Source organism: Athalia rosae, chromosome 4, assembly GCF_917208135.1.
Source record: "Athalia rosae chromosome 4, iyAthRosa1.1, whole genome shotgun sequence".
In the NCBI taxonomy this organism is placed as follows: Eukaryota; Metazoa; Arthropoda; class Insecta; order Hymenoptera; family Athaliidae; genus Athalia; species Athalia rosae.
In genome coordinates this window covers 16,775,575-16,800,406 of record NC_064029.1, presented here as the reverse complement: position 1 = coordinate 16,800,406, position 24,832 = coordinate 16,775,575, and the positions used below count along the sequence as shown (strand labels likewise).

The window sequence follows — 24,832 nt, the reverse complement described above, 5'->3', positions numbered from 1 at the left end:
GGAAAACAAGTACAAAATTATTTCTTCAATATTGTTTATTTTTTTTTAAGACAACAGTCATTCAAGTTTTACAATCGAACTGATGGATCGTTGACTCAGCTAAATCGTAGTTTTTGTTTTTATGCAACAGTAATTCAAACTAACAATTGTTCTACATTTACAAACAAATGTCTGTTCAATTTAAAGTAACAATATAATTATAGAATTTCTAGACCGACGCTGTCAGAATGACTTACGATGGAGGAGATTGTTCATTCACAACATTAGTTTAGTCGCCATCAATTTGGGCGTTGTAGAAAATTTATACTAAATCTTAAATTATAAGATTATGCAAAAATTTTACCTCAACATTATATTAAGCAGCACAAATGAATTCACTGCCTGGGCCACGTATCTCCGAGTATCTTCATTCTGAAAATAGATCATTATCCATTGAATATGAAAAAAATTTAGATAAACGATAAATCACAATGTTTATTGATGAGCCGAATAAATCAATGTGGTTACCATCGAAATTCACGTATGATCGGAAACACACTAGTCACGAAAGAAACGTGAACAAAACAGTCAGCGAATCTGCCTGTGTACTTGCAGAATCTTACTGTGCTCCTTACAGTGAACAATTATTTGCCATTTATCTCACACGCACACACTACTCACAAAAGACTGCAGAAATTTTCATAACAAATACTATGATCTCGGCAAGTATATACCACAAAAAAAACAATTTTTTAATAATCCTCGATGGTTGAACCTATATTGCTTTATTTATAATTATTGTACTCCTGATGATCCTCCGCACTATTTCCATCCAAAAAAGCTATTTTTCATTCACCTGCCACAATTTCATGCGATTGCCAAAACCTTCAGTGTAAATGGTAGAGTGATATTCGTCAATTATTATCGTAAGTTGGGTTACCCACGATTCATCTTGGGTGTCCTCGAAAATTAACTGGAAAACTTGAAGAGTGTAAGCACTGATATCTACAAGATGGATGTGGTTAAGTGTCATAGCCTGAATAGGGTCATAGGGCTTGCTTTCGTCGTATAAAGTGGTTCATTCAATACCAATACCATACGATACCAATCGTATGGTAATTTGTCTAAGAAAAGAATTGTTCATTTAAGTTACCGTTCCTTCAATTTCTCAACGACAATCTAGCCTATGACGAACCTAGTCAGTTGATCTCTTTCACCTTTATACATATTGTTCATATAATAGCTAGAAAAAGGCTTGAAAAATGGACAATTACAAACACTATACATCAATCAAGCAGCAAAAATTATACTTTTACCTCAATGAAATCCACCTACTTATTCGAAGTCAAGACATCTGATCTTAATGGAATAGATACTGATCAATATTAAATGCTATCATACTATCAACAAGCTCGATCAATTTCAATTAAAAGTGGAATTAGTGCTTTCATAGACAAGTGTAAAATACACAATCCTATCCCTATACATCCAGACTTTCGATTCAATTTTAATTAACATATACCTATTTGTTTCATTATGCACTGAAGGTTTATTCTCATTCAACTCGCTAGTCTAACATCACTAGCAAACGAAAAAAAGAAAATAAAAAATCGAAAAACTATCGTAATAAAACACGAAGTGGCATGTGCTAATATTGGTTTGAATGATATATTCACACAATTTCCTTACATTCTATTTTCATTTACAATTTTCAACTCTTCGCAAATAAAAACATTATATTCTCGCGCCTTATTGTTACCTGTGCATTGAATGATACTTACTAAATGCGAAATTATTACATAATAATAACAGATAAATGTGTGACTAAGTGAAACTCACCTGGTATGAACCTGTATAATAATTGAGATGTTAAGAATTTAATATTTAGTGCATACCTGGCTTACTTCTGACTCACTAACCAATCAAGAGGAGAGTAGTTACTTGTGACTTCGACTTCTTGAACGATGTTGACGACGGCTATGATGACTAGAACTTCGATGATCGCGATTTCCTGATACAATACAGAAATTTTTACTTTGCATATGAACAGATCCACGATGATGCTACAGACTTCTATTTCAGTAAGTATTCTGGATCCGAACCACTGTTGTAGCTCTGATAATAATTCGATAAAACCGCGAATATTACCTCTGTCCCTATTGTGGCGGCGATGATTCTCTTCATCTCTGTGCCGTTCATGCTTGTCTACAGATCTGCTTCTACTGCGTTGCCCAGAATTTCTAGAATCATTTATCAGAACCAGTTTAGGCACAGAACGATGAAAATCGTAGATTTTGGATGATTGAATTAATTTTCTTCAAACAGTCCCTCACCTATAATTCCCAGAACCGTGTCTAGTTTTATCGTCGTCGGTTCTTCGTCGACGTTTATCTCTTTCTCGTTCTCTGTTCTGACGTCTTCTGTCATTCTCCTCATGCATGCGCGCTCTTTCCTTTCTATCTTCATCCCTCTTTTGCTCCTTTTCGTCTCGTGCTTTTTCCCGTTTGCTCTGAAAATTCATACGGACTATTCACGAGTTGTTAAGAAACGATGGATGAAAATTAATGGATTTTCAAAAATAATTTAGGAAAATTTGGAGAATTCGCATATAGATACAAGTTTTCATGTCTCTTTTGCAGCATAGATTCAAAACATACCATTATTTCTTGCAGGGCACTTTTTAGCCTGGCATAGCCAACATGTTGTTTGCCCATGAGATGATCGTCGATCCGTTGTTGAGCATCGCCAACTATAAGGAATGCGCCACACACGTCACAGACCTCCATTTGCTTCTCCTGGGCTGCTGCTAATTCCGCAGTCTGAGAAAGAATGAGGAGCATGATGAATAAAGAACTGCATAGGGTAACCATTGCCATTGAGATACTTTCGTTTGATTCATGATTCATTGGCAGAGGATTGTTGTTTAGAGCTAAAATTTTTAGTTGTGTTTTTCTCACTTGATTATAATGGCTATTATCATTAGATTTACGCAACGTCTCTCGTTCCTCTTTGAGTTGATCGCAAAGGCGCATAAGTCCCTGTGCTTGTTCGACATTTCCCTGAATTCCACTTTGTTCGGCTTCTTCCACCAATTTATTTATCTTTTCAGTTAACAGAGCAATTTGTTCCTCGTTTCGTTGTGTTTGAGCAGGAGTTAATGTAGGCTGAAATAAGTTTAGATAGTTATTGGTTGGACGAAATGATTAGTAGAATGTATAATTTGTATCTGTGTTTCTTGTATTATTACCGCTTCAGTCCTGCCAATCAATGCAAGTCGTTGTTTCCCTTTTATGATTTTACGTTCAACTTCATTAAGCATACTCTGACAAAATCTGATGAATTCATCTTCGTACTGTTGTTTTCTGTAGGAATAAGCCGCTTTTTCAAAAAGTTCTCTGGCTTCGTCATCATGAACCCGAGAACACGCCCCCAAATCAGCTCTTGTATTCACAAACAGATCGTGGGGACAAAACTTGACCAGATACAGTTTGCAAAACTGAAAAACAAGAATCATAATATTTACAATGTTGAACGAGTTTTAAGGATCACAAGTAATCAATCTTCATAAATTTTCTAAACTAGATTAGTTTCCAATATAACGTATTATGTTGTGCATCACACTTATACAAAATGATATCAGATTTGCTAGCCTATAAATTTAATCTACCCCAAATTTCACAGACAGACCTGAAACATCTATAAACAGTACTATCGTGCTTCATTATCATTATTGATTAATCTGATCAAAGTATGTATAGAAAACAAAACTTTGCATGATCCATGTGATAACATCGATGAAGGAAAACTCCTCTGAGCAAGCTAAAAGCAAGTATAACAAAGTATCGGTTGGAGAACTACTATGACAAAAAATTATAGCATTGTGATCCACTTGGGATCACTTAAATAATGTAATGCTTGTAGCATGAACCAAAATAGGCGAAACCAATTGTGAATTGGCAATGGGATAACATTGATGATTCCATGGTTCTCAGAGACTAGGGTTATAGGGATAGAGGGGTATGACTGACAATGTTTGTCCTCTAATGAAATCCACAAAAGTGTCATAGATACCTCCGGATCCTCCCAATTTAGTTCCTTAGGCTTTTCATTTGGAAGTACATTCCGATTTCGACCCATAAGCTCGTCGAGCAGAGCAGCAGCAGCAGCAGCAGCCATATTCTACTTTTCTCCTCAAATTAGAATCGAATAGAAATAATTGTTTCACACAGACTCGGTACACATTCTATCCAAACTTTGATTGCCATACATCAATTAAAGTTTTCGCATAACTCCAAAATAAGCATTTACTAGATAAAATAATACCGGTAATTGATATTTTGGTTCAACAGTACACAATGCCACAGTTGATCGTTGAATGTTGATCAATGACTGCACTGCCAACGTTGGCAACATTTGCAACTTTGCAATACACGCACAGTACACGAGCCAAGCTGCAAGCTTTTGAAACATCTGTCCATGCTTGTGTTTTTTTAAACTACAAGAACTGCTATTGAACCTGTTATCCATTTTTAAAACGTTCGTTTGTGAGCTAATTTGGTTCAAATAGGCAACTGCTGCATGAACACTATAGCCCAAGAAACTAACTCCACAGATAATTCTTATAGGTTATTTCGTATAGCTTTATACCTCCATGATGAAACTCTTTCTTTGCCAGTTCACAAGGTTTGGTTGCTAGATTTCTTATTAGGTATGTCCAGGTTCAATTTATTCGAAGCTTAGTATGATACATTGTTGATTCAACCTCAACATTGGTGGCACAAGATCATTGCTAACAAGTCAATTTTCAATGTTTTACAGCAATGGTAAAAGGTGACGCTCTTGGTTTTGTCTCTTGCCGACATCATGGTATAAATTATTTCCTTAATATTCTACGACCATTTAAAATGTACATATATCTCTAAGATGTTGCTTCAAGAATAACTTTCTTCTGTCGTAGAGTGCTGTGCCACATACCATAAAAAAAGTACACAGCGAGCCCTGAGGAAGAAAGTAAACTATTAGCTTCTACCTGCATGGATAGGTAAATTTAATTGACAAAATAATTGATTCATGGTCAGAGAAACAAGCAAAATTATGAAAGATTGGAATGAGCTAAAATCAAATCCCAGTTGGTGCCAACTTCCACTGAGAATATTGATTTAAAATGTTCTCACCAATAGCCATCCACACTCCGAATCGAACCCAAGTCATGCTATCCAACATCAGCATCAAGTAAACATTGATCATAATACTGAGACCTGGTAAGAAGGGTACCAAGGGTACCTGAAAAAGTCATCTTATACAGTCCACAACTATATTTCAATACAGAAAATTAATAAAGGTCTTCAATCTTTATCAATATTGATATTTGATTATATAGAAATCAGCTGTCAATACTCACAGAAAAAGTGAGCTTTTTCCCAGATACTGGTTGGAGATACACAAATGTGAGTATGCTAACTAGACAGGCTAGTAGCAGTACAAACAATGTTGTTATCAGTGGTTCAGCTCGCACTATATTATCCCAGAATAGTGCTATGACCAGTGATGTACAAGCACAGATTATAACTGTTTAAAAACAAAGAACAATTTCCTGAATAGCACTCTGGCTGTGATACATGTTAAATTGATCAAACTAAAATTTTCTTTCAATGCTTCTTCGAAGCCTGAAAAGTTATCTACTCATCCCAAAGTACATCTACTACGTGGTGGAAGCATAACATGTGTGTCCCATATTCTTAAAATTTAAGGTATAATTTTCGAACTTTAAAATGTGGTAGAAAACAGAACTTACAGTACAAGAATACCAGCCATGTAACCAGTCTGGCTGTTAGTCTTGTTGAATATTGCAGATTGTTCCCATTGATAAATTGTCTTGCAATGAACCTGAAACTCTTTAGGGCACGGTCATCTTTTTTCTCATAAGCCTCACCTTCTTCGTACCTAAGTTTAATTTGATTTACGCATATATGAAACAGTAAATATCCTATAAAATAATAGGACAGCAGGGACTGCTGTTCTTTCTATGTTCAAACTAATGCATGCATGGTCAGTAGGTGAGTGTACCTTCAAAAAGATCTCACCTCAAAATAAGTACACAGGCTGCAACAATGGAATATGCCAATAGTGTACCAATGCTCATCATATCAACAAGCTGTTTAAGCTCAAACATTGCAGCTAGCACGCCTGAAAATAGATACATCAATATAATTATGAAAACAAGTGACCAATATTTTCAATCTGAAATACTTTCATAACAATTATGACTTACAATCCAGAATCCAAAATTACTTAAAAATAGAGATTGAATATTCATTCACCTGTGAGTAGCCCAGTGCAGAGAGTACCTAGCAATGGGGTTTGAAAACGTTGGTTGATTGCACCCATCCATTTGAAAATCAAACCATCGCTGGCCATAGCATAGATAACTCTTGGTAACGGGAACATTGAACCAAGCAAGCTGTGATAAAGAGATTTTCAATTTTACAGAGAGAATGATTGAGCACCTAGAAAAGAAGTATTATCAAAGCTTCCTTTATAGATTTACTGTTGTGAACCACATGATTTTATTATGGATGGCAAAGAAAAAAATCCTTCAAAATCTCTGAAAGTCAGAAAATACGTACCTTGCGCATAGGCCACAAATGGCTCCAACGGATACAGCATATTTGGCCCAATTCCATCCTATTGTCTCAAAAAGATGAGGCAATGGGGCATCAGCATTCTGGTCATAGTATGGGATAACCATGGTCAAAACTGTTGAAATACCAAAGTAGGCTAGAAATACAATTGTCAGAGAAGCAACAATTGCAATAGGAATGGACTTCTGAGGGTTTTTTGCTTCTTCGCCTGTTGTAGCTACACAGTCAAATCCAATAAATCCATAAAAGCAGGTTGCTGCTCCACTTATGATACCAGCAACTCCATATGGTGCAAACCCTCCAGTACCCCACATACATTTGGAGACAGTGCATTCTGGTGTGGATTGCCAGTTAGAGACATCCGCTAAAAATTATGCATTCTATGTGCACATTTCATTTTGACTTTCTCTGGTTTTATAAAGTATTCCATGTTTATCAAGTATTTTACCTTTGAAGGAACCAGCAATGATGACAAACAGCACAACCAATAAGTTAATCAATGTGAAAATGTTATTTGCTAAGGATGATTCCTTTGCCCCAAAGGCAAGAGCAGCTGAAAATAACAAAAACTCCAGAAATAGTTCCAATGATACGCACTAAAATGAATTGAGCGAATTGCAAACAAGAGATGCGACCAACCAGAAAATACTAGAGTTATTCCAAAGGCAAAGAAGTCTGGATAAGCGGAGAGGTGGTTGACTTCTATAGGCATGACAGACTGGAACGCTGTCCTCATGGTGTTATTGAATAGCGCGTCCACGTATGTACTTAGTGCTCGAACGACACTGGCAGAGCCGATCACATACTCGAGGATCAAAGTCCATCCTATGAGAAATGCCACAAATTCACCCACAGCAACGTAGCTATAGACATATGCAGATCCAGCTCTTGGTACTCTGGCCCCAAACTCAGCATAGCAGAGACCTGAGGAAGAGACCTGTGAAATAGTTTGCCAAAGATAGCAAGCCAGCTTGTGATTCTAATTGTCGACAACGTGTATTGCCAAACCTGCAAATACAGAAGCTATGGCAGCTATTGCAAATGAGATGATCACAGCTGGGCCAGCAATATCTCGGGAGACAGAACCGGCCAATACATAAATTCCTACACCAAGGGTTGATCCTATACCAAGAGCAGTTAGGTCAAGAGTTGACAAACATCTTGCTAATTTAGATTCTTGGGGCAAGGTAATTTCTTTCTTGCGACTCAAAGTTCTGTACATGATATCCATCCCAAGAAGATTTATGATATCCAGCTGAAAATTACACATGTCATTATTTTGAGTCATTGAGATGAATTACTGCCTGGTTGAACTTTTTCAAATCTCAAATCCAGAGTTCTTAGTTACATGCACTCAGTTAATTACACTATAATAACATTTGTGTTTCTTTTGATTTTATTAGCTGGCGAGCAAAAATTATTGGAAAGTTATAATACGCTTAATAATTACTCACCACATGGACCTTTATTAATTTTAAATCCATAACTTCTGATATTTTATTCGTTACAGGAATCAAATAATGTGGTATATGAAAATTGCGGGAAAATGTTAAAACGTTCGGATACTATTGAATCAGTCTCGCTATATTCGCTGGTAAAATTATAATGCGAGTTTCTCATAGAGTTCGCTCCTACGTTATATTTCTTAACTCGGTCGAGCATAAGTGATTTGTGTCGTTCGTCAATTATCAATTGGTTGAATTATTTCTTAAATCATTGGCAAGGAACGTTGCCCTCAACGAAGTCTGCAGACTTTAAAATACACGCAGATATATAGGTATAAGTGTACTTATCAAATCAGCGAACGAATCAACGCGCGAAATTATTGAATATATAGTCTAGATTTCTCCACGAATCGAAACTATAATTGGCCAATGTAGTGCGTAAGGAGTGGATAGAAAATTTTATCATTTTATTTTGGTAACTATAGAAAAATTGATCTATGCATTTCATTCAAGATTGTTGAGGGAAAATAATTTGGCACATTTTCCTGAAACATAAATACCTCATAATCTATTCAGATTGTTTGTTTGTCGATAGAAGGGTGAAAAAATTTAATCGGCGATTACTTTGTACTGATACGAAATCTTATCATTTCCAATAAAAGGGCACCGCTCGATCGCGCGTTTTATGATTTATGGTCAGTTCAGATATAATAATTACGAAACTACACGTGTGACGTATAATTCGAATATTCAATCCACTAGAAGTTGAAAACGCATTGTTGAAAATAAATTCGTGTAGCGGGTCTCATTTCTTCGTATTTCAACATTCCGTAGTAAGTAATCGGATTCAATAATCATTGGCACATATTATATCCCGCCTTATCCGCAATGCACCGGATCGGACCTTAATTGTTATATTTTTATACGGGACACGGTCCATTATTAATGAGACTAATAATCTGTAGTCACAGCTATCGTGTATCGACGTAACGTGATCGTCATTGAAAGATGATCATATTATATCTTCAGCCAAATTAGCTTTAATGTATTTTTGTCAAATATTTGTCCCTCATCGCATACATATCGCGAACATCAGACAGAATTGTAAAATTTATCCATTTAACTATCATTTTTGTTATAGTGACTACCCTTTCCTATTCCATGAGGAATTTGTTGTAAACACCATTTATTAGTCAATATTCGCAAAATTATTTTATCGGTTACCTGACAACTCCGGAAAAATTCCTTCAAAATGATTAGAGCCAATTAAAGACTTATCAGCAATGTCACTTGTGCACGGATATCGTATGCGTAGCTTTCAGCGAATGATGCAAACCCGAGTTTTTGCTAACAATAACATTTGACGATGAATGTCACTATTTTCTAAATATTAAACAATTCATTTGAACGCGTAATCAATGTGTGCACGGCTCGTTTCAGTTTCAAGATAAGATCGTGATCTAATTTGTTCCTGAATCATATCATTCCATAGGTACAACAATTTGCAAAATTCTGTGCAAGAATCTGATAGAATAAATTCACCTTTAAAAATGTATTCAATACCTGCACAATATTTATCGTGCTCCAAGAGAACACCTTGTTGCCTGTTCACAATAAGTAGAAAATCGTTTCGATAGACACGCCAAATCATTAAGTAAACTTTTCTTCAGTAGGTATTTACAATTGTTGCAGGTATTAGATAACAACTAATACTTACATGAACTTTTGTTTACAGCTTGGACTTCCTGGAATCTTAGTTTTATTGCGATTGGTTTTGGTTCAATACGACTATTTTCGCCACATAAACATGTACAATGGACCGCAATTGCTGTAGGTAATACCACTAACTTCTGAACCAGTCTCCAAGATGACCATAGGTAAATACATCTATTGAATATTATACATATTTTTAAGTAACCGTCTAGCAATTTACTGCATTACTTTTGTAGGCACCATGCTTTCGATACAGTTCTAACTAGGTATGTCAAACCGAAATGAAAAAGTCACGCGTGTATTGTTTCAAGAGACAATAAAATAATAAACTTGCAGCAATTTACCGATGTGCTGGATTAATGTTATCATAAGACGTTCCTACAAGTCAAGAGCTGATCCGTAGTCAGTTCATTACATTATCTTAGATTATTTTCTCAAGAGTAATCAACGATTGGTCAGCTCATCAATAATTTCACCTATGAATAAAGACATTGGCTAGCTATACAACTGAAATTTGGTTAATCAGAATCTGATATTTTTCAATCCCCTCCAACTAGTTAAAATAGGAAAAATTTAACACACGTGTGTGATGTGTCAGACGCTTGTATAGCTGGTACGTGCTACTATGAAAGACTTGATTACTCACCATAATCTAAAGTCAAGTGAGCCGTTTCTAACAACTTAATTACCTACATTACTCTTGAGATATCATCAGAAACAAGTTACATGTATGTACGATCCATCGTAGATAATTCTTTTCATGGCTCCATTATGATAGCAGCATGCGTACATTAATAAAATTAATTCTTCTATATTAATTAAAAGGTATAATTTGGTAGACTAATAATTTTTTTTTTAAACAGCTATTAAAAGTATAAATTTATTCATATAATGAGGACGGAATTCATATTTTGTGTTTGAACAGAATATGCATAGGTACAAAAAGGCACTTATGATAATCTGATATCTCCTTATCTCTATGTAATGATCAGAGCACATGCATCGAGTAAATTTTACTAGTAAGTGGACGGAATGCGGTTAATTTTTTCCCTAATTTGAACAAGTAGGTGGCATGATTGATCACTAAAATTTTCTTAACTTAATGTGCAACCTTTAGCGTCCTGGACGGTCGTGTGAAATTTAAAACAATACTCGTTTAAAATTTCTACAATACATTAGACATAAATCAGTTGTAAAATTATTTTTAAATAAATAGGCTTATCTATCAGAGTTCGCGTACAATTCAAAGTGAACAAAATTCATATAAAAAATACTCCAATACAATGATTTTCTGCTTTGAACTATTATTTTGGTTGTATCGATGACAATACTGTACGAATGTTCGATTCATTTCGCGAATCCGGTTTGTGTCTAATAATTAACAATACCGAAATACAAAGAATTTATCAGACACTTACAATCATGTAAATATTAAAGTAAGGTATTACGGATCAAAATGCAATGGCATCAAATGTTCCAGTAGATAATAATTCAAATTTGTTTTAAATGATACCCCAATAAACTTCATACGTATATGAATAGAGGAATCATCATGTCAACTATCAATAATTTCAACTGGGTTTTAAAAAAAAATGGACTGCTCTTGCACATTGGAGTATTATCATGACAATATTCTGGATATAAGATTCGAAACATAACGGACATAGTCGATGGCCGCAATCTATAGAATTATTATTCTAATATAGAAATAACCTGATAACGCTGTGGATTGATCAGATCTATTATTGTTATCTGATGCAGCTATTTCATTGACAAAAATATCTCAAGCCTTACTGCTGAAAATAGTGATGAATGAATGAATGACATCGATCAATATTCTCAGAAAAAGTCAAAAAAACTTCTACAGATTTGGATTTAATGCTATGTTTGTATTCGTTTGATGAGTAAGAATTTTCTTTAGTTCAACTTTGTAGTAAGGCCCACTAATATCTTTTTTCAATGTGCCACATACCTTAGGCTAGCTACTACGCGTTACTTGATCAAAAAATACGATATCGCTGCCAATGTTGGTGCAATAAAATGCATGCTACTCTTCGTTGCATCAGACTGAAACAAAAAACCAATTTGTTAGATACGTCGTGGATACCTAATTTTTGAGCCAATCCTTCTAATCAGAAGATTGTGTTCCATCAATCTATTGTATGGCAGTGAAAATTGATTTAAGAAATCGATCTAGAATTAGCTAATTGGAGTAGACTTACAATTATGTAATAATTGCAACGGTCACCCTGGCAACATTCTGAACACTTCCAATCTTGGTACCAAATATGCGTGCAATCTTTCATATTATTTCGTCTTAATCGCTCGCATTCTTTTTTGGCTGAACACCGTTTGGAAATATAGTATTGTTTTATTGCTCCTTGAGACCAATATGGTGTACCTGGAAAGATAAGGAACTCACTCAGTATTGTTCAGACATTATGAATCATTGTAAGCAGGTTTTTCAAACGATATCAATCTATCATACTGCATGATATCACTTTTTGAAGTTTTTATTCACCATGACTTAAACTAAATTTTCTGAACTTCAACTTTTCGAACAGGAACAACCTTCGGTCATTGGACTTTGACAAAAGACTTGCTTAAGACATTTTTTGTTTCTCATGGAATGAATATCAATGTTAAAGATATAGTTTTTCTCATATCTCTTTTAGCTCCATCTCCCAGGTGCCCCACCCCAGCATAATTGAAATTCATGACTAAGACACCAAGAATTTTCCATTAACTTTCAAGTCAAGGTAGTCTTGGTTCATTTTGCTAAGTAATTGAAAGATATTAATCGAGCAAGATGTATTTGAGGATCGGAATTCAATGAACTCAGAGTCATGTGGTATGCATGGAAAATTTGCTGTATAAAGTTGTAATAGGTGCAGTGTAGATGTCAACAAACAATCAAATTACACTGACTGAAAATTAGGAAGATAAAACACTCAACTTACTGCCCCATTTAATTTCGGAGTAACATACATCTTGACCCTGCTCGCATGTTTTAATAGTATTAAGGCATTTTTCGACATTTCCTTCCTGATTGTCACAAACGTAGCATTCGAGGGCGTTGCCTGTCGAGAGAAACGAATTTTTGTTAGTACTGCACGTACATACCTCGAAAAGTTTTATAATCACATTGAATTTTTATGAAGCAGTGACTTACTTTGAGGAAGAATGAGAACTAAGAGATACAACAATACACTGATTATAATCCGTTCCATTTTTAAAATGAAAATAATAGCTGCATGTCACTGGCGTTTGGCATTCAGAGCAGAGACGACTCACGACGACGCGCGATTATTATGATGGAATTATGGTGTCTGTTATCTTGAACAGATGGCGTTTTGTGATTTTTGTTGCACTTGTTCAACAATAGTAGTGTAGACTGACTGTTTGTCAGTGTTAGCTCACAGAGCTGGCATACAGTTCTTGTTGTAGACGTCAACTGAACTGTACCAACTTTGCATTTGGATTGGTAATATTTACAGATTAACAGCTGATATTTCATAATTGAAATCGAACAAGAAATGCAGTATTTATTTATCGTACATTAAAAACGTATTGCTTTATATACAAGCATGAGCAACAATTTCGTACAAAAGTTAGCATTGACATACGTTTTTATGCGAAACAGGTACAGGTACAGGTATCAAGATGATAACTTAGAAAAAACGTCTTAACATCTCAAATAAATCAACGACGGAAGAGTGAATATTATACATTACGTGTACTGAATTTGAATAACAATCGTAGCTTAATTTATCCCTCAAAGCTTAGGGAAGAAACAGTTTGACACTGTTTACTAATACTAAATTAGAATTTATGAAAATATATTTTTGGCACTTAAGTATAAAAATCACATCAACTTACAATTAGTTTAAAACACATAAATAAAACTATAACTGAAAAACGAAAATACTTTTGGCATAGGACCTTTGTTTGGTGTTTATTACGTACTATTGAGCCTTACATCTAGTGGAAAAAGAAATATGTGATAAAGATTTTTATCAATGCAAAACGGTTATTCACACACGAAACTTTATATCAAGTCTAGCTTCAACATGGACAGATTATCCATAAACACAAGATATTGAAAAAAAAATAAAGTGGCTTAATTATGAGTCAATGAAATTTTAACATGAATTTTAAAAGTAAGGCAAAGGCAATATATTTTGTTCAATCTTTAGAGAAAATATTAAAAGTTGCGTAGAAATTATATTCGTAGCAACGAGCACACTGAATTTCCTGCTTCAGAAAACTTTATTCTCATGTTAGTAACTTAAACGTCAACAACCTTGCACCCCTAATATCAGTCTGGAATAGGTGTACCTCAAATAATTCTCATATCAATCAATGTTCAAGATTTCTCAATGACCATGATAGTGATAGCTGTTCAAACTTGACCAATTTTTTCATAGCAATAAATTCAGTATATAAATGAATTCAAACCAATGAGGCAACTAGAAGTGCATGTCTGGATCGGGTTGTGAAGTATGTATGTCATCCCAAGAAGTAACTTCGACCATTTCAAGACTACCATCTTCTGCTAATGTTAACATCTGCTTTCCAGTGCCATCTTTCATTTTCATCATCATTTCACCACTTGTACACGTCGCAACCTCCATTGAAGAGTCTCTCTCTTCATCATCAACCTGCTGCAGCACTCTGACATACACCTCATGTCCTGATCTAGTTGCATCTGTTTGAAATACATATTCGATGTATGTTGGTTGAGGTTTCAGAAATGAAAAGCAGTTATGATGAAAGTACTATAAAGGCTCGTCATATTGAATATGTTAATCAAATTACCTGAAGTGATGATATTTTCAATTTGAATATCATCAGGACCTGCTAACTGTATGAGCTGGACGTTTTCTTGTTTTAGTTCATCTTCTGGTATCAAATTTGGATGCAATACTGTAATTGAATTCTGTTCTTTCTGACCATTCGAATTGGGTAGTGGGTTCTCAGAAAATGCCTCCATGGATGTAGCCAGTATTGGCAGTTCTGTAAATAATGACACTTGTCAACTGACTGATGTTCAACTCCTTATTTTTTTGTAGCAATGATATTTTCACATCAAACAAATTCTACATATTACGTTAGATTTTTATCTACCTTTAGTTTCATCAACTTGGTTCAAAACTGAATTTTGCAGTTGGTTACTCTTGTCTTGACAAAAATGAGGAACTTGTTGAGGTGATATTTGCACGCCACATTTCTCGCAACTAGACCGCTGCTTTATATGTGGACGAATATGATGTGCCATAAATGTATTGTATCGGGTCGTATATCGGCATTTGTCACACTGCATCCAAACATTGTTGGACTTTTTTTGTTTGTTCCAATCAGAGGAGGGTTCTGATGAACAAACAGCTGCCCTTTTTCTTCCATGATAACCACCGCTGCTAGATTTTTCACTTTTTGTGATCTGTGGTGGCTGACATGGCTTTACGGTATCGCTATTACTCAATAGTTCACCATCTTCCAACGAGTATTTTTGTTCTAAGAAACGCAAGATTGTACTTCTTACTCCTTGCATTTCATTTTCTAGTCGGTCAAGAGTATTCATTAGATTCGCACAGCATCTGCATATTACGTCATCTTCCGATATAACTACCATGTATCTGTAAATTGAAATTAGTTCAATTCTCGAGTGCTTGATGTCATTAAGAAAAAAAGAATTATGATCAAGGATAAATCATTATTAATGAATATGCATTTTATATTCCATAGCTGTCTAATCAAATCAGTTTTCAAAAACTGCTACCACTGTAAGTCATTCAAAAAAAGTAATTTGTAAATACAGAATAATCATGGAACAAAAGATCTCTCTCTGCAAACTAGACAGACTGGTTATTGCTCGTACAATTTTGTACTGGTTATGAATAACAGATATTTTGTCAGAGAATGTGCATTGATTCAAGGTAAGATCCTTGAAATAATTATGGTGCATACTTTTCTCCAACTAGTTCTCCTAGTTTTTCAATAATACGAGATCTGCTTCTCTGTGTGCGACAAGTGGCTAGTAAATAATTACGACCCTGCACCTTTACATCACACACGAAACATCTGGGTTCTTCTGATGTAATTTGGTCAGGTAGATTATTGTCAGGAAGTTCAATATTGCCAACAACGCCATTTTTACTATCCTGTCTATCTGATTCCTGATTATTTGAACTCATTGTGGCTATCTTGGCGCATGTAGCTATTCTGCAACAAATAAAATCTATTGTGCAACATATCCTGATATGGTTTGGAATAGATTATAATAATCAGACTCTTCAAAACATAGGTATTTCGAGTAAGTGCTCTGATGATTTCTGAAAGACTAGCCAAGACTCATAGTTTATTCAGCAGTCTACTTATAGAATAGTCTCAATTTTGAATGACTGAAACCCACAATATCTCAGTGGTAAAATGATTCAGTAGATCATTATAGGTTTGAAATTCAATAGATAAGTTACAAAAATTGCATCCTGTAAGTAACAGTTGGGAGGTTCACTAATATTTCTTGGTTTTTTTCCAGATTCCTTACATTGTTACAATAACTGGACATTGTGGAACAACAATCATTGGTATAATTTAACGGGTAGGTGATGTATCATTAATGTTTTTAGCATAAAGCTAGTCTAGTTTTGATCTAGTATTGTCGTATTGCATTTTCATACAGATATAACACATTGCTTTCATGAAGAAATAGGTAACTATAAGTTTCTTGTATCATTTTTTTAATTTCAGCAGGCTTCTGCAGCTACGTGGGAATCAGATTTCAACCATTCATTTACTGAACTCACAAATTTAAATTTATTTAAAATCTATGGGATGTGGCCTTTGGAATTGTGACAAATAGAGTTGTGAGTGCTTTGAAACAAATTAGATAATATGTGTCATTCAAAACGTATTACAAGACCGAAGTTGCAACTTTTGGGCATATAAATAATGCTCCTCGAAATCATCAGGCATGTATCGATCGGATCATACCTAAACCATCATTCAGGAAAAACATAAACTTTAAGGTTACATCTTGTTTGAAAGCTGGCTGTCACATCACGCGATGGTACGTAATAATGCGAAATAAACACCTGATTTCGTATCGTGATAGATTCCTCAAATAGGCAACTAGTCAGCACTCGAACAGTCCTCCTTTTCTACAATTTGAAGTTTTTCTTACACCACGCAACGAGAAATCCAATGGAGCATATGCAATCAGTATGGAAAGTACAGCAGCGACAAGCCAAATATCGCGTGAAATATTTCACGGAAATGCGCTTATACCACTGGTATGTAGTATAATTATATGAATGTATGCATTGTATACATAACTATGGCCTAAATATCCGTCGTTTATACACATGTCAAAATTACGCTAGTGTTGAGAATCGTGGATAGCAGGCAGCACTAATATCACTATTGGATATCAGTAGCGGGGAGGTAGAACGAAGAAAACAACACTCAAACCTAGTAAGTTGGAGATTGTAGTTCACTGCCGGCAATTTTGCCAGTGTGCAGTGTGCACTCAGCACTGCTCAGCACTAGTAGTCGTAGGAGTTGAGTCTTTACCGTATAATTTTTCAAAGCTCCACCCACGAGTGTATCTTATTACCCAAAATGAAATAAAGCGAATCGTACGTTTCGTTGGTTCCACATTAACGTGTATGACAAGTGGAAATCGATGGGCTTAATTTGGTAGAATGACAATCATGAATAAAATAATTACTTACATAATTTACATAAATTATACGTCTTTGCTTCATAACGATTGAACATACAGAAGGCTCCACGGATATGTAAAAACCAGCGTCTGAAATATTACACATAACGCACCGCTGAGACAGGTATGTTTCAAACTTACAATTAAAGGTTTGTGAAATTGTTTTGCACAACCCATACTAATTTTTTTATTTTGTTGACAGTACAATGAGGGAGTTCAATGAAATAATGCCAAATCTCAAGGATGTGTCCTGGAGGCAAGAACCAAAAATGTTTGTGGATTTACTAGACGAGCGACGAAATAAAAGTGATGTAGCCTGGACATTTCGTACATTGAATACAGTTGCTCCCCACAAATTACCTACTGGTCGCCAATATTCTATCCACCAAATTATCAATGCTGTTCTCACAAATCCAAGGGTGGTTCTTTTAACTGAATCTCTGGCCTCACTTAGAAATGTTCCCGTTGCCACCCTTAGAAATGAAGCTCGTGATATGCTGAATGAGATGGCGGGTAGACCTCAGTTGCCAACCATTCGTTGCCTAGGTAATTCTATTTCTAATCTTTATCTGCACTACGTTTTATGTAACTTGTTTTCAACTATGTCTAAATCGATAATTTATTTGATCATATCTTCTGCAATAGCTTAACAGTGAATGCTTTTTCCATGTTAGTCATGTTTCATGTTGATAAGGATATAGATAGAGGTAGGGTGAGGAAAGAATGACGAGGTGTTGTAAACTTACATAATTATTTCATTCTATCTGCTTTATTAAATCTATTATTGAATGCGTTATTCTGACCTTTTAAGGGCCATACAAAAAAAAACCAACATCAACTGTTGTTTGAGATTTCGAAATATGTCATTACGTATATTTTTATTTACTTGGTGATTGAGAAATCTTAGTTTTTGCCAAACATAACATATCTCAAAATAATAAAGAATATTAGTTTCTCTTTATATTACCTCACCAAATGTGAGCTACACTATTTTCAAAATACTGCTGAGTCAAGTGAAATTAGCAAACAAAAAATCAATAAAACGAAGTATCAATTGATGATTGATGGATTATAAGCGTATTTGCCGATTTTCTTTTCGGTTCTGTCAGTTATAACGCAATGAGGCCTTGAGACTAATTATACATCTTGTGATAAATATGTGCACAAATGAGAAGTACTTATGAAAACACTCAAAGTATGAATAATTTATTTATGGTAATATTTCGATCTTTGTAGGTGTACTGGTGACGAAAGCCTTGAAACGTATTTTAAAGCGTGTCTGCATAAACCAGAGTTACTTGCTGGAGCTAAAAATGCAAATGGGTATCGAAGGGGTGCAATATGTTTACGTTCCAACCCATAGAAGTTATTTGGACTTTATACTTGTGTCATACGCACTTTTTGCGAATGATATGGCCATACCAAACATTGCTAGCGGCATGGATTTTTATAAAATGAGTGTAGTAGGAGAGTTATTACGGAAAAGCGGAGCTTTTTATATGCGCCGCAGTTTCGCCACTGACCAGTTGTATAAAGAAGTATTTCGAGCCTACATATCTTGTCTGGTCGCCCATAGTGAAAGGGCTATAGAGTTTTTCATTGAAGGTACACGTAGCAGAGGTCAGAAAAGTCTTGCACCAAAGTACGGTGAGCCGAATGCGATTTCATGGGGTTTGGGAAATAATGAGAATACTGTAGCTAATATTACTGAATGAGTATTTTATTTTTTTTTAATAGAATGAATGTTGACTGTCATATTATTACAGGTTTATTGTCGATGATATTAGAGGGATTATGGAAAGGTGATGTGGCAGACATTCGATTTGTTCCTATAAGTATTACCTATGATCGACCATTGGAAGAGTTGCTATTTGCATATGAACTTCTGGGAGTACCTAAGCCCCCTGAATCTACTAGAGGGCTTTTCAAGTCTTTGTCAATTTTACAGGAGCCATGTGCCTATGGAAATGTGTATATGAACGTAGCACCGCCTATTTCAGCTCGTCAGTTTTTCGACCTCGATACCTTAAGTAAAGGATGCTTATCTCCACATTCCAAAATACCATCCAAGGTCCTTACAAAATTGGCTTATGCGATCATAGATAGCCACAAGGATCACACACCACTTGCACCATTTAATCTCATAGCCCTGCTATTCAATGAAAGGGTACATACACATCCCAGAAGACCTTACAACCTTCAAACTTTATTAACTGATTATCGTTGGCTCAAGGAGTTTTTTTCTCGTGCAATGAATTGTCTGATAAATCCAGGAACAAGTAGGTAAGTTGATGTGATTTATATTCTCAAAGCCTATGTTAAAATATTTCCTTTATAAATGAATGTTGAACACAATTATCTGAAGGCAGTGCCTCATTTTTTAATGATAATGCATGTATGTCCAAGACGTTGAGGAATTTGGTTACTGCTTATTTTCATACAGAGACCAGGATAATTTTTGTTAAGTTGATAACTGTGATAAGTTGATAAGTTGTTAAGTTGATATGAATCTTTTGCAGACCTGGAAGCTTACAAATTGACGAAGATGTAAAAAATGAAGTATTGGAATCTCTGTTCATACATCGAGAGTTACTCCGTCTCGATGCAAATGGTGAATTGAAGTTGATAGAGAGGCACCAAAATCAGCAAGCCTGTGATCCCAAGAAAGTCAAGGGCCATCCGCTTACCAAAGAGACTATGCGTTTGGCTGTCTCAGCGATCAATATAACAATTTATACAAATCCATCAATGGCCTTTTTAATCAAGCCAGCTTTTATTGCAGTATCTGTTATTGAATATAGTATTGCTAGAGGTAAGTGTAATGCTATCACGGTCAGATATTTAATGTCTTACTAAAACTTTAGCTTGAGCTATGAAGAAATCAGTCCATTGACAATACAATTGATTACAGGTTCAGTTTTTGCACGATACAAACTTCTGAGGGAATTGCTTTCTACCGAATTCGCCTTTTGTTCAGGAGATTCTTTAGCTATAGCGGAATGGGAAGAAGGCTTAGCACTTCTGGTATCTGAGGATTGCATACGACTTGAAAATAATGTTCTGTTTATGGGCAGTAATACTAGACTCTTCTCTCTCTTGCAAAACCTTTTGTTGCCATTTTTAGTCGCTTGCTATGCCACGTGCGCTGTTCTTCACAAGGTAACGTAGATTAAATTGAAACTGATTGAAGTCAGGAATATCAATCATTCCCATTTGAGAATATTGTAGATTTACCTGTTAATTTCTCTCTGTGTTTTAAGCACCTCATATACTGTGCATTATCTATTTCCTTTCAATGAGTATATTTTTATATAATTCAGTGGAACGATGAAATGGGTGAGGCAAGTGAACGAGCCATTTTAAGGAACACGCAAAAAGAGGTGGAATGGCAACTACTTCAAGGCAATGAAATGTTCAGGTATCCTTATGCCTTGAGTCTTGACCTGTATGCCACAACTCTTGCCAGTTTAGTCTCTATGGGGATTGTTAGTTCGTCTGGAAGATCACCTGATACAACGTATTCCTCAAACAAGATACGTCTCCATACATTACTTGAAGAGCTAGATAATTTCAAAATAATTAGGCCTTCAGGATCATATCTTGATATTGATCTGTTGCCAGTTACTCCAGTTACTATCATCCCACATGCAAAGTTGTGATCTCGCCATGTTGGTTGTATTCTTTGTACAATACGGATAGGATTGTTCTATTCTTTTCAAAATTTGAGTGTGGAATGCAACTGATGGTACCTACAGACGAATTTCGATGCTCAATATCCAGTCAAGATTTAGAAAATTGGACGTTTCAAAACTTGGCTATCTTAAAAATGTGCTGATTTATGGATGACTAATTGTGAGGTAATTAAGTATTGAATTAGTATAACATGTCAGGTAATATAATTGATCTGAAGTTTATAGTACAACAATTGAGGTAGATCAGTGTTTGGTAATTTTGTAATCTCGATGTTGTCCCTAATCATTTGCATAAACTGTACCTTTTGGGTAATTTTTAACAAACATTGGCATTTTGTACCGAATTGTTTTTCGAGCAAGAAGGTAGAAATGCGACTTCGGAAGACACGTTTTCAGATAACTAAGTGAGAGATCTATACGAATAAAATAGTTTGCCATTTGCTGTGTACTCTTAATATTATTTTTGTTTGTCCCACCAGGAATTTTTTTTCCTCCACTGGGTATTGTCTCTAATGTGATATGTCTCCAACCAAAAGATAATAATCGAACGAGGATGTCTTGAACTCTATTGCATCGATTACACTAACGTTATACCCAGTAATTGCCTATAATCACTGAACTCTATAATACCACAGAATATTCTACCAGTCCTTATTCTGTGATAATACTTATACTGGAACGCTCGCGGACGTTTGTAGAAGAGAGAAACAGTGGAGTAGACGCACTTGTCTAATGTGTAAGAATTATCTCACATGACAATACTGACTGTTGATGCATACCCCTGAATCAGTTTTGGAGTGGTTTTGATACCAAAGGCTATAGTCTTTGCTCATTTTTCAGACGATTTTCGCAGATTTCGGGGTCAAAAAATACCAAAGACTATAGTCTTTGCTCATTTTTCGGGCGATTTTCGCAGATTTCGGGGTCAAAAAATACCAAAGACTATAGTCTTTGCTCATTTTTCGGGCGATTTTCGCAGATTTCGGGGTCAAAAAATACCAAAGACTATAGTCTTTGCTCATTTTTCGGGCGATTTTCGCAGATTTCGGGGTCAAAAAATACCAAAGGCTATAGTCTTTGCTCATTTTTCGGGCGATTTTCGCAGATTTCGGGGTCAAAAAATACCAAAGACTATAGTCTTTGCTCATTTTTCGGGCGATTTTCGCAGATTTCGGGGTCAAAAAATACCAAAGACTATAGTCTTTGCTCATTTTTCGGGCGATTTTCGCAGATTTCGGGGTCAAAAAATACCAAAGACTATAGTCTTTGCTCATTTTTCGGGCGATTTTCGCAGATTTCGGGGTCAAAAAATACCAAAGACTATAGTCTTTGCTCATTTTTCGGACGATTTTCGCAGATTTCGGGGTCAAAAAATACCAAAGACTATAGTCTTTGCTCATTTTTCGGACGATTTTCGCAGATTTCGGGGTCAGAAAATACCAAAGACTATAGTCTTTGCTCATTTTTCGGACGATTTTCGCAGATTTCGGGGTCAAAAAATACCAAAGACTATAGTCTTTGCTCATTTTTCGGACGATTTTCGCAGATTTCGGGGTCAAAAAATACCAAAGACTATAGTCTTTGCTCATTTTTCGGACGATTTTCGCAGATTTCGGGGTCAGAAAATACCAAAGACTATAGTCTTTGCTCATTTTTCGGACGATTTTCGCAGATTTCGGGGTCAAAAAATACCAAAGACTATAGTCTTTGCTCATTTTTCGGACGATTTTCGCAGATTTCGGGGTCAGAAAATACCAAAGACTATAGTCTTTGCTCATTTTTCGGACGATTTTCGCAGATTTCGGGGTCAAAAAATACCAAAGACTATAGTCTTTGCTCATTTTTCGGGCAGTTTTTGGCAGTTTTAGGGGCGATCAACACCAAAGACGATAGTCTGTCATCGCGAGAAAATGCCATTGCGATTCGGTATTGGTGGTCGTCAAAGCTTCTCGTATGTACGTAGATCCTTCTCCTCCGAAGCAGCGGCAGTTTGGCCGTAGCATCTGAAGCGTCGTCACGTGTGGTCAGGAGCGACATCGATGGTAGCGCGTAGATCCTTTATAAAGAAGGAGAAAAAGCCAGAGAGCCGTGAGAGACGGAAATAAATACATTGCGGTAAGGATTAATACGTAGTTACTGCTGCGCCATAGTTCTTTTATTTGTCAAACTTTCTCCGGTCTCGTTTTAAACATACTCAAAATTATTCATTCATTTATTCATTTTTCCATTAATTCATTTAGGAAGTTTAATATTTATTGATGTATCGAATTATAAATTTACACGTAATGCCAAAGGACCCTTCACGTAAAGCAATCGTCGCGTCTATCATTGCGAACTCATTGTCAGTTTTCAGTCATCAAACAATTATCATAAATAGTATTTTGGACTGTTGATTGATACATCAGTATTTCAGAAACATTTTTCATCCTTCAATTCATCAAATGAATGAATAAATGAATGGATTAAATTATTAATTCAATCAATTAGTGTGATTTCGATGGTTCTCAATTCATGCGTTCATTCATCATTTCATTCAGTTATTCATCTATTCATTTATTCATTGAATTAGGAACTTATACATGAGAAAACTCTAAGGCTATATGCTTACCGTTTTATTTATGTGTGAAAAAGATTATTCACATATTCCAATGTCAGGCATCTGAATCCGGTATCCAAATTCACACGTATATCGAATAGAAAAAGTTGGCGTCGTAACTTCGGACTAGGAATATATTTCTTCGTTGAAATCTCGAATAATTAGGCAGAAATAATCAATCCCTCATGCACTTACACGTTAGTAATTATTCAGTGATAATGTTCTCAACTGCGAGATAGTGTAACCCATGTTCAAGGACTATAATTCATCTATCTAGGTACAGGATTTAGGAATTCATCATAGGTTTAGCAATAATCTCCGCTGTTACATTTTGAGCAAATTTATTCATATATTTTAGGTTTAGGTTTACAATTTTACTTCATTTCTTATGGGACATTTTCTTTCAGGCTTTCAATCAGTCACTACGGCGGCTAATTCGTCGCAGTACTCATTCAACTTCCAACCACGAAAGGCAGGAGTTATACATGGCATCGCACAATTCGTTCACAGGTATGAAATAATTATCAGTCAGTCTGATATAAGTTAGTTATAAGATTATAAAAATATATTCAATTTGATATATTATAACATCACATTGGCAGTAATATATTAACATATAATATAATCTAACATAGAATTAATACATTGACATAGAATATAATATTGGTAATAATTTATTCTTATATTACACGTCATTGTTAATTCACTTTTCGTATGTTTTAGGTATCCGAAGATGCTGCCGCCGTAGCTGCTGTTTGACCGGACTCCCCCTGTTCATCAGGGGGAGTCCACCGTCCCCTGGGACTGCGCGGCCTCCCACCGCCCCCGGGGTCCCAGGGGACCCAGTCCCCGAGGACATGTCTTCGGGGATGCGGTATCCCCGCTGGAGGGGATGCCATATCCCGAGGGACATGTCCTCGGGAACTGGTCTTCGGGGACACGTGTTCCCCCAGGGACACGTCCCCGGGGATGCGGTATCCCCGCTGGAGGGGATGCCGGGTCCTTGGGGGCGTGGCCTTGGGGGAATACGAGTCCTCGAAAAT

The 24,832-nt window shown here is 35.8% G+C and overlaps 4 protein-coding genes across 12 annotated transcripts; 1 reads left to right on the top strand and 3 right to left on the bottom strand.

Moving 5' to 3' along the window:
* Positions 1 to 20: 20 nt before the first annotated feature.
* LOC105693801 (luc7-like protein 3) lies at positions 21 to 4,366 on the bottom strand. Of its 4 annotated transcripts, none has more exons than XM_025747310.2 (8): positions 4,051 to 4,366; positions 3,227 to 3,475; positions 2,937 to 3,143; positions 2,637 to 2,798; positions 2,313 to 2,488; positions 2,128 to 2,219; positions 1,875 to 1,990; positions 21 to 411 (listed from the first exon to the last, which is right to left on the bottom strand). In XM_025747310.2, exons 1-7 carry the CDS (start codon positions 4,153 to 4,155, stop codon positions 1,917 to 1,919), a joined length of 1,065 nt encoding a protein of 354 aa, XP_025603095.1. In that variant the 5' UTR covers positions 4,156 to 4,366; the 3' UTR covers positions 21 to 411; positions 1,875 to 1,916. The 4 variants fall into 4 exon arrangements, with proteins under 4 accessions (XP_025603095.1, XP_048510496.1, XP_025603096.1 ...); XM_048654539.1 differs by having other exon boundaries at positions 1,884 to 1,990; XM_025747311.2 differs by having other exon boundaries at positions 1,899 to 1,990.
* A 317-nt stretch (positions 4,367 to 4,683) lies between these two features.
* On the bottom strand, positions 4,684 to 13,111 carry LOC105693799 (cationic amino acid transporter 2). 3 transcript variants are annotated; one of them, XM_012413964.4, is made up of 13 exons: positions 12,951 to 13,111; positions 12,739 to 12,858; positions 12,001 to 12,179; positions 7,629 to 7,875; positions 7,260 to 7,544; positions 7,069 to 7,173; positions 6,606 to 6,984; positions 6,300 to 6,439; positions 6,063 to 6,165; positions 5,774 to 5,922; positions 5,381 to 5,547; positions 5,154 to 5,262; positions 4,684 to 4,977 (listed from the first exon to the last, which is right to left on the bottom strand). In XM_012413964.4, exons 1-13 carry the CDS (start codon positions 13,006 to 13,008, stop codon positions 4,898 to 4,900), a joined length of 2,121 nt encoding a protein of 706 aa, XP_012269387.2. In that variant the 5' UTR covers positions 13,009 to 13,111; the 3' UTR covers positions 4,684 to 4,897. The 3 variants fall into 3 exon arrangements, with proteins under 3 accessions (XP_012269387.2, XP_012269388.1, XP_048510489.1); XM_012413965.3 differs by lacking the exons at positions 12,001 to 12,179; positions 12,739 to 12,858; positions 12,951 to 13,111 and adding an exon at positions 9,783 to 9,921; XM_048654532.1 differs by lacking the exons at positions 12,001 to 12,179; positions 12,739 to 12,858; positions 12,951 to 13,111 and adding an exon at positions 8,075 to 8,187.
* Positions 13,112 to 13,294: 183 nt separating this feature from the next.
* On the bottom strand, positions 13,295 to 17,011 carry LOC105693800. Of its 2 annotated transcripts, none has more exons than XM_020856868.2 (5): positions 16,873 to 17,011; positions 15,746 to 15,995; positions 14,906 to 15,414; positions 14,597 to 14,794; positions 13,295 to 14,486 (listed from the first exon to the last, which is right to left on the bottom strand). In XM_020856868.2, exons 2-5 carry the CDS (start codon positions 15,970 to 15,972, stop codon positions 14,248 to 14,250), a joined length of 1,173 nt encoding a protein of 390 aa, XP_020712527.2. In that variant the 5' UTR covers positions 15,973 to 15,995; positions 16,873 to 17,011; the 3' UTR covers positions 13,295 to 14,247. The 2 variants fall into 2 exon arrangements, with proteins under 2 accessions (XP_020712527.2, XP_012269391.2); XM_012413968.3 differs by having other exon boundaries at positions 15,746 to 16,000; positions 16,873 to 17,010.
* On the top strand, positions 16,929 to 24,579 carry LOC105693798 (dihydroxyacetone phosphate acyltransferase). Of its 3 annotated transcripts, XR_007278179.1 has the most exons (13): positions 16,929 to 17,070; positions 17,161 to 17,251; positions 17,562 to 17,625; positions 17,704 to 18,047; positions 18,738 to 19,148; positions 19,268 to 19,784; positions 20,021 to 20,313; positions 20,413 to 20,660; positions 20,822 to 21,358; positions 21,673 to 21,929; positions 23,046 to 23,308; positions 24,197 to 24,299; positions 24,513 to 24,579. XR_007278179.1 is itself a non-coding variant. In XM_048654529.1 (7 exons), exons 2-7 carry the CDS (start codon positions 17,708 to 17,710, stop codon positions 21,158 to 21,160), a joined length of 2,148 nt encoding a protein of 715 aa, XP_048510486.1. In that variant the 5' UTR covers positions 17,339 to 17,625; positions 17,704 to 17,707; the 3' UTR covers positions 21,161 to 21,641. The 3 variants fall into 3 exon arrangements, 1 of the variants encoding a protein (XP_048510486.1); XR_007278178.1 differs by lacking the exon at positions 17,161 to 17,251 and having other exon boundaries at positions 16,932 to 17,070; positions 24,513 to 24,578; XM_048654529.1 differs by lacking the exons at positions 16,929 to 17,070; positions 17,161 to 17,251; positions 21,673 to 21,929; ... (1 more) ...; positions 24,197 to 24,299; positions 24,513 to 24,579 and having other exon boundaries at positions 17,339 to 17,625; positions 20,822 to 21,641.
* The last annotated feature ends 253 nt before the right edge of the window (positions 24,580 to 24,832 follow it).

What these genes read in the sequence shown, in the direction of transcription:
- LOC105693801 (XM_012413973.3), bottom strand. Translation starts at nt 4,155, where the DNA reads ATGGCTGCTGCTGCTGCTGCTGCTCTGCTCGACGAGCTTATGGGTCGA. An exon ending in TGATTGGCAGGACTGAAGCG is followed by an intron (nt 3,144 to 3,226) that starts GTAATAATACAA and finishes AACTTATTTCAG; the next exon opens with CCTACATTAACTCCTGCTCA. An exon ending in CCGCCACAATAGGGACAGAG is followed by an intron (nt 1,991 to 2,127) that starts GTAATATTCGCG and finishes GTATTGTATCAG; the next exon opens with GAAATCGCGATCATCGAAGT.
- LOC105693799 (XM_012413964.4), bottom strand. Translation starts at nt 13,008, where the DNA reads ATGGAACGGATTATAATCAGTGTATTGTTGTATCTCTTAGTTCTCATT. An exon ending in AGTTCTCATTCTTCCTCAAA is followed by an intron (nt 12,859 to 12,950) that starts GTAAGTCACTGC and finishes TTCTCTCGACAG; the next exon opens with GCAACGCCCTCGAATGCTAC. An exon ending in GTTGCAATTATTACATAATT is followed by an intron (nt 7,876 to 12,000) that starts GTAAGTCTACTC and finishes TGTAATTTTCAG; the next exon opens with CTGGATATCATAAATCTTCT.
- LOC105693800 (XM_020856868.2), bottom strand. Translation starts at nt 15,972, where the DNA reads ATGAGTTCAAATAATCAGGAATCAGATAGACAGGATAGTAAAAATGGC. An exon ending in CCAAGTTGATGAAACTAAAG is followed by an intron (nt 14,795 to 14,905) that starts GTAGATAAAAAT and finishes CATTATTTACAG; the next exon opens with AACTGCCAATACTGGCTACA. An exon ending in TGAAAATATCATCACTTCAG is followed by an intron (nt 14,487 to 14,596) that starts GTAATTTGATTA and finishes TATTTCAAACAG; the next exon opens with ATGCAACTAGATCAGGACAT.
- LOC105693798 (XM_048654529.1), top strand. Translation starts at nt 17,708, where the DNA reads ATGAGGGAGTTCAATGAAATAATGCCAAATCTCAAGGATGTGTCCTGG. An exon ending in ATAAATCCAGGAACAAGTAG is followed by an intron (nt 19,785 to 20,020) that starts GTAAGTTGATGT and finishes AATCTTTTGCAG; the next exon opens with ACCTGGAAGCTTACAAATTG. An exon ending in TGAATATAGTATTGCTAGAG is followed by an intron (nt 20,314 to 20,412) that starts GTAAGTGTAATG and finishes AATTGATTACAG; the next exon opens with GTTCAGTTTTTGCACGATAC.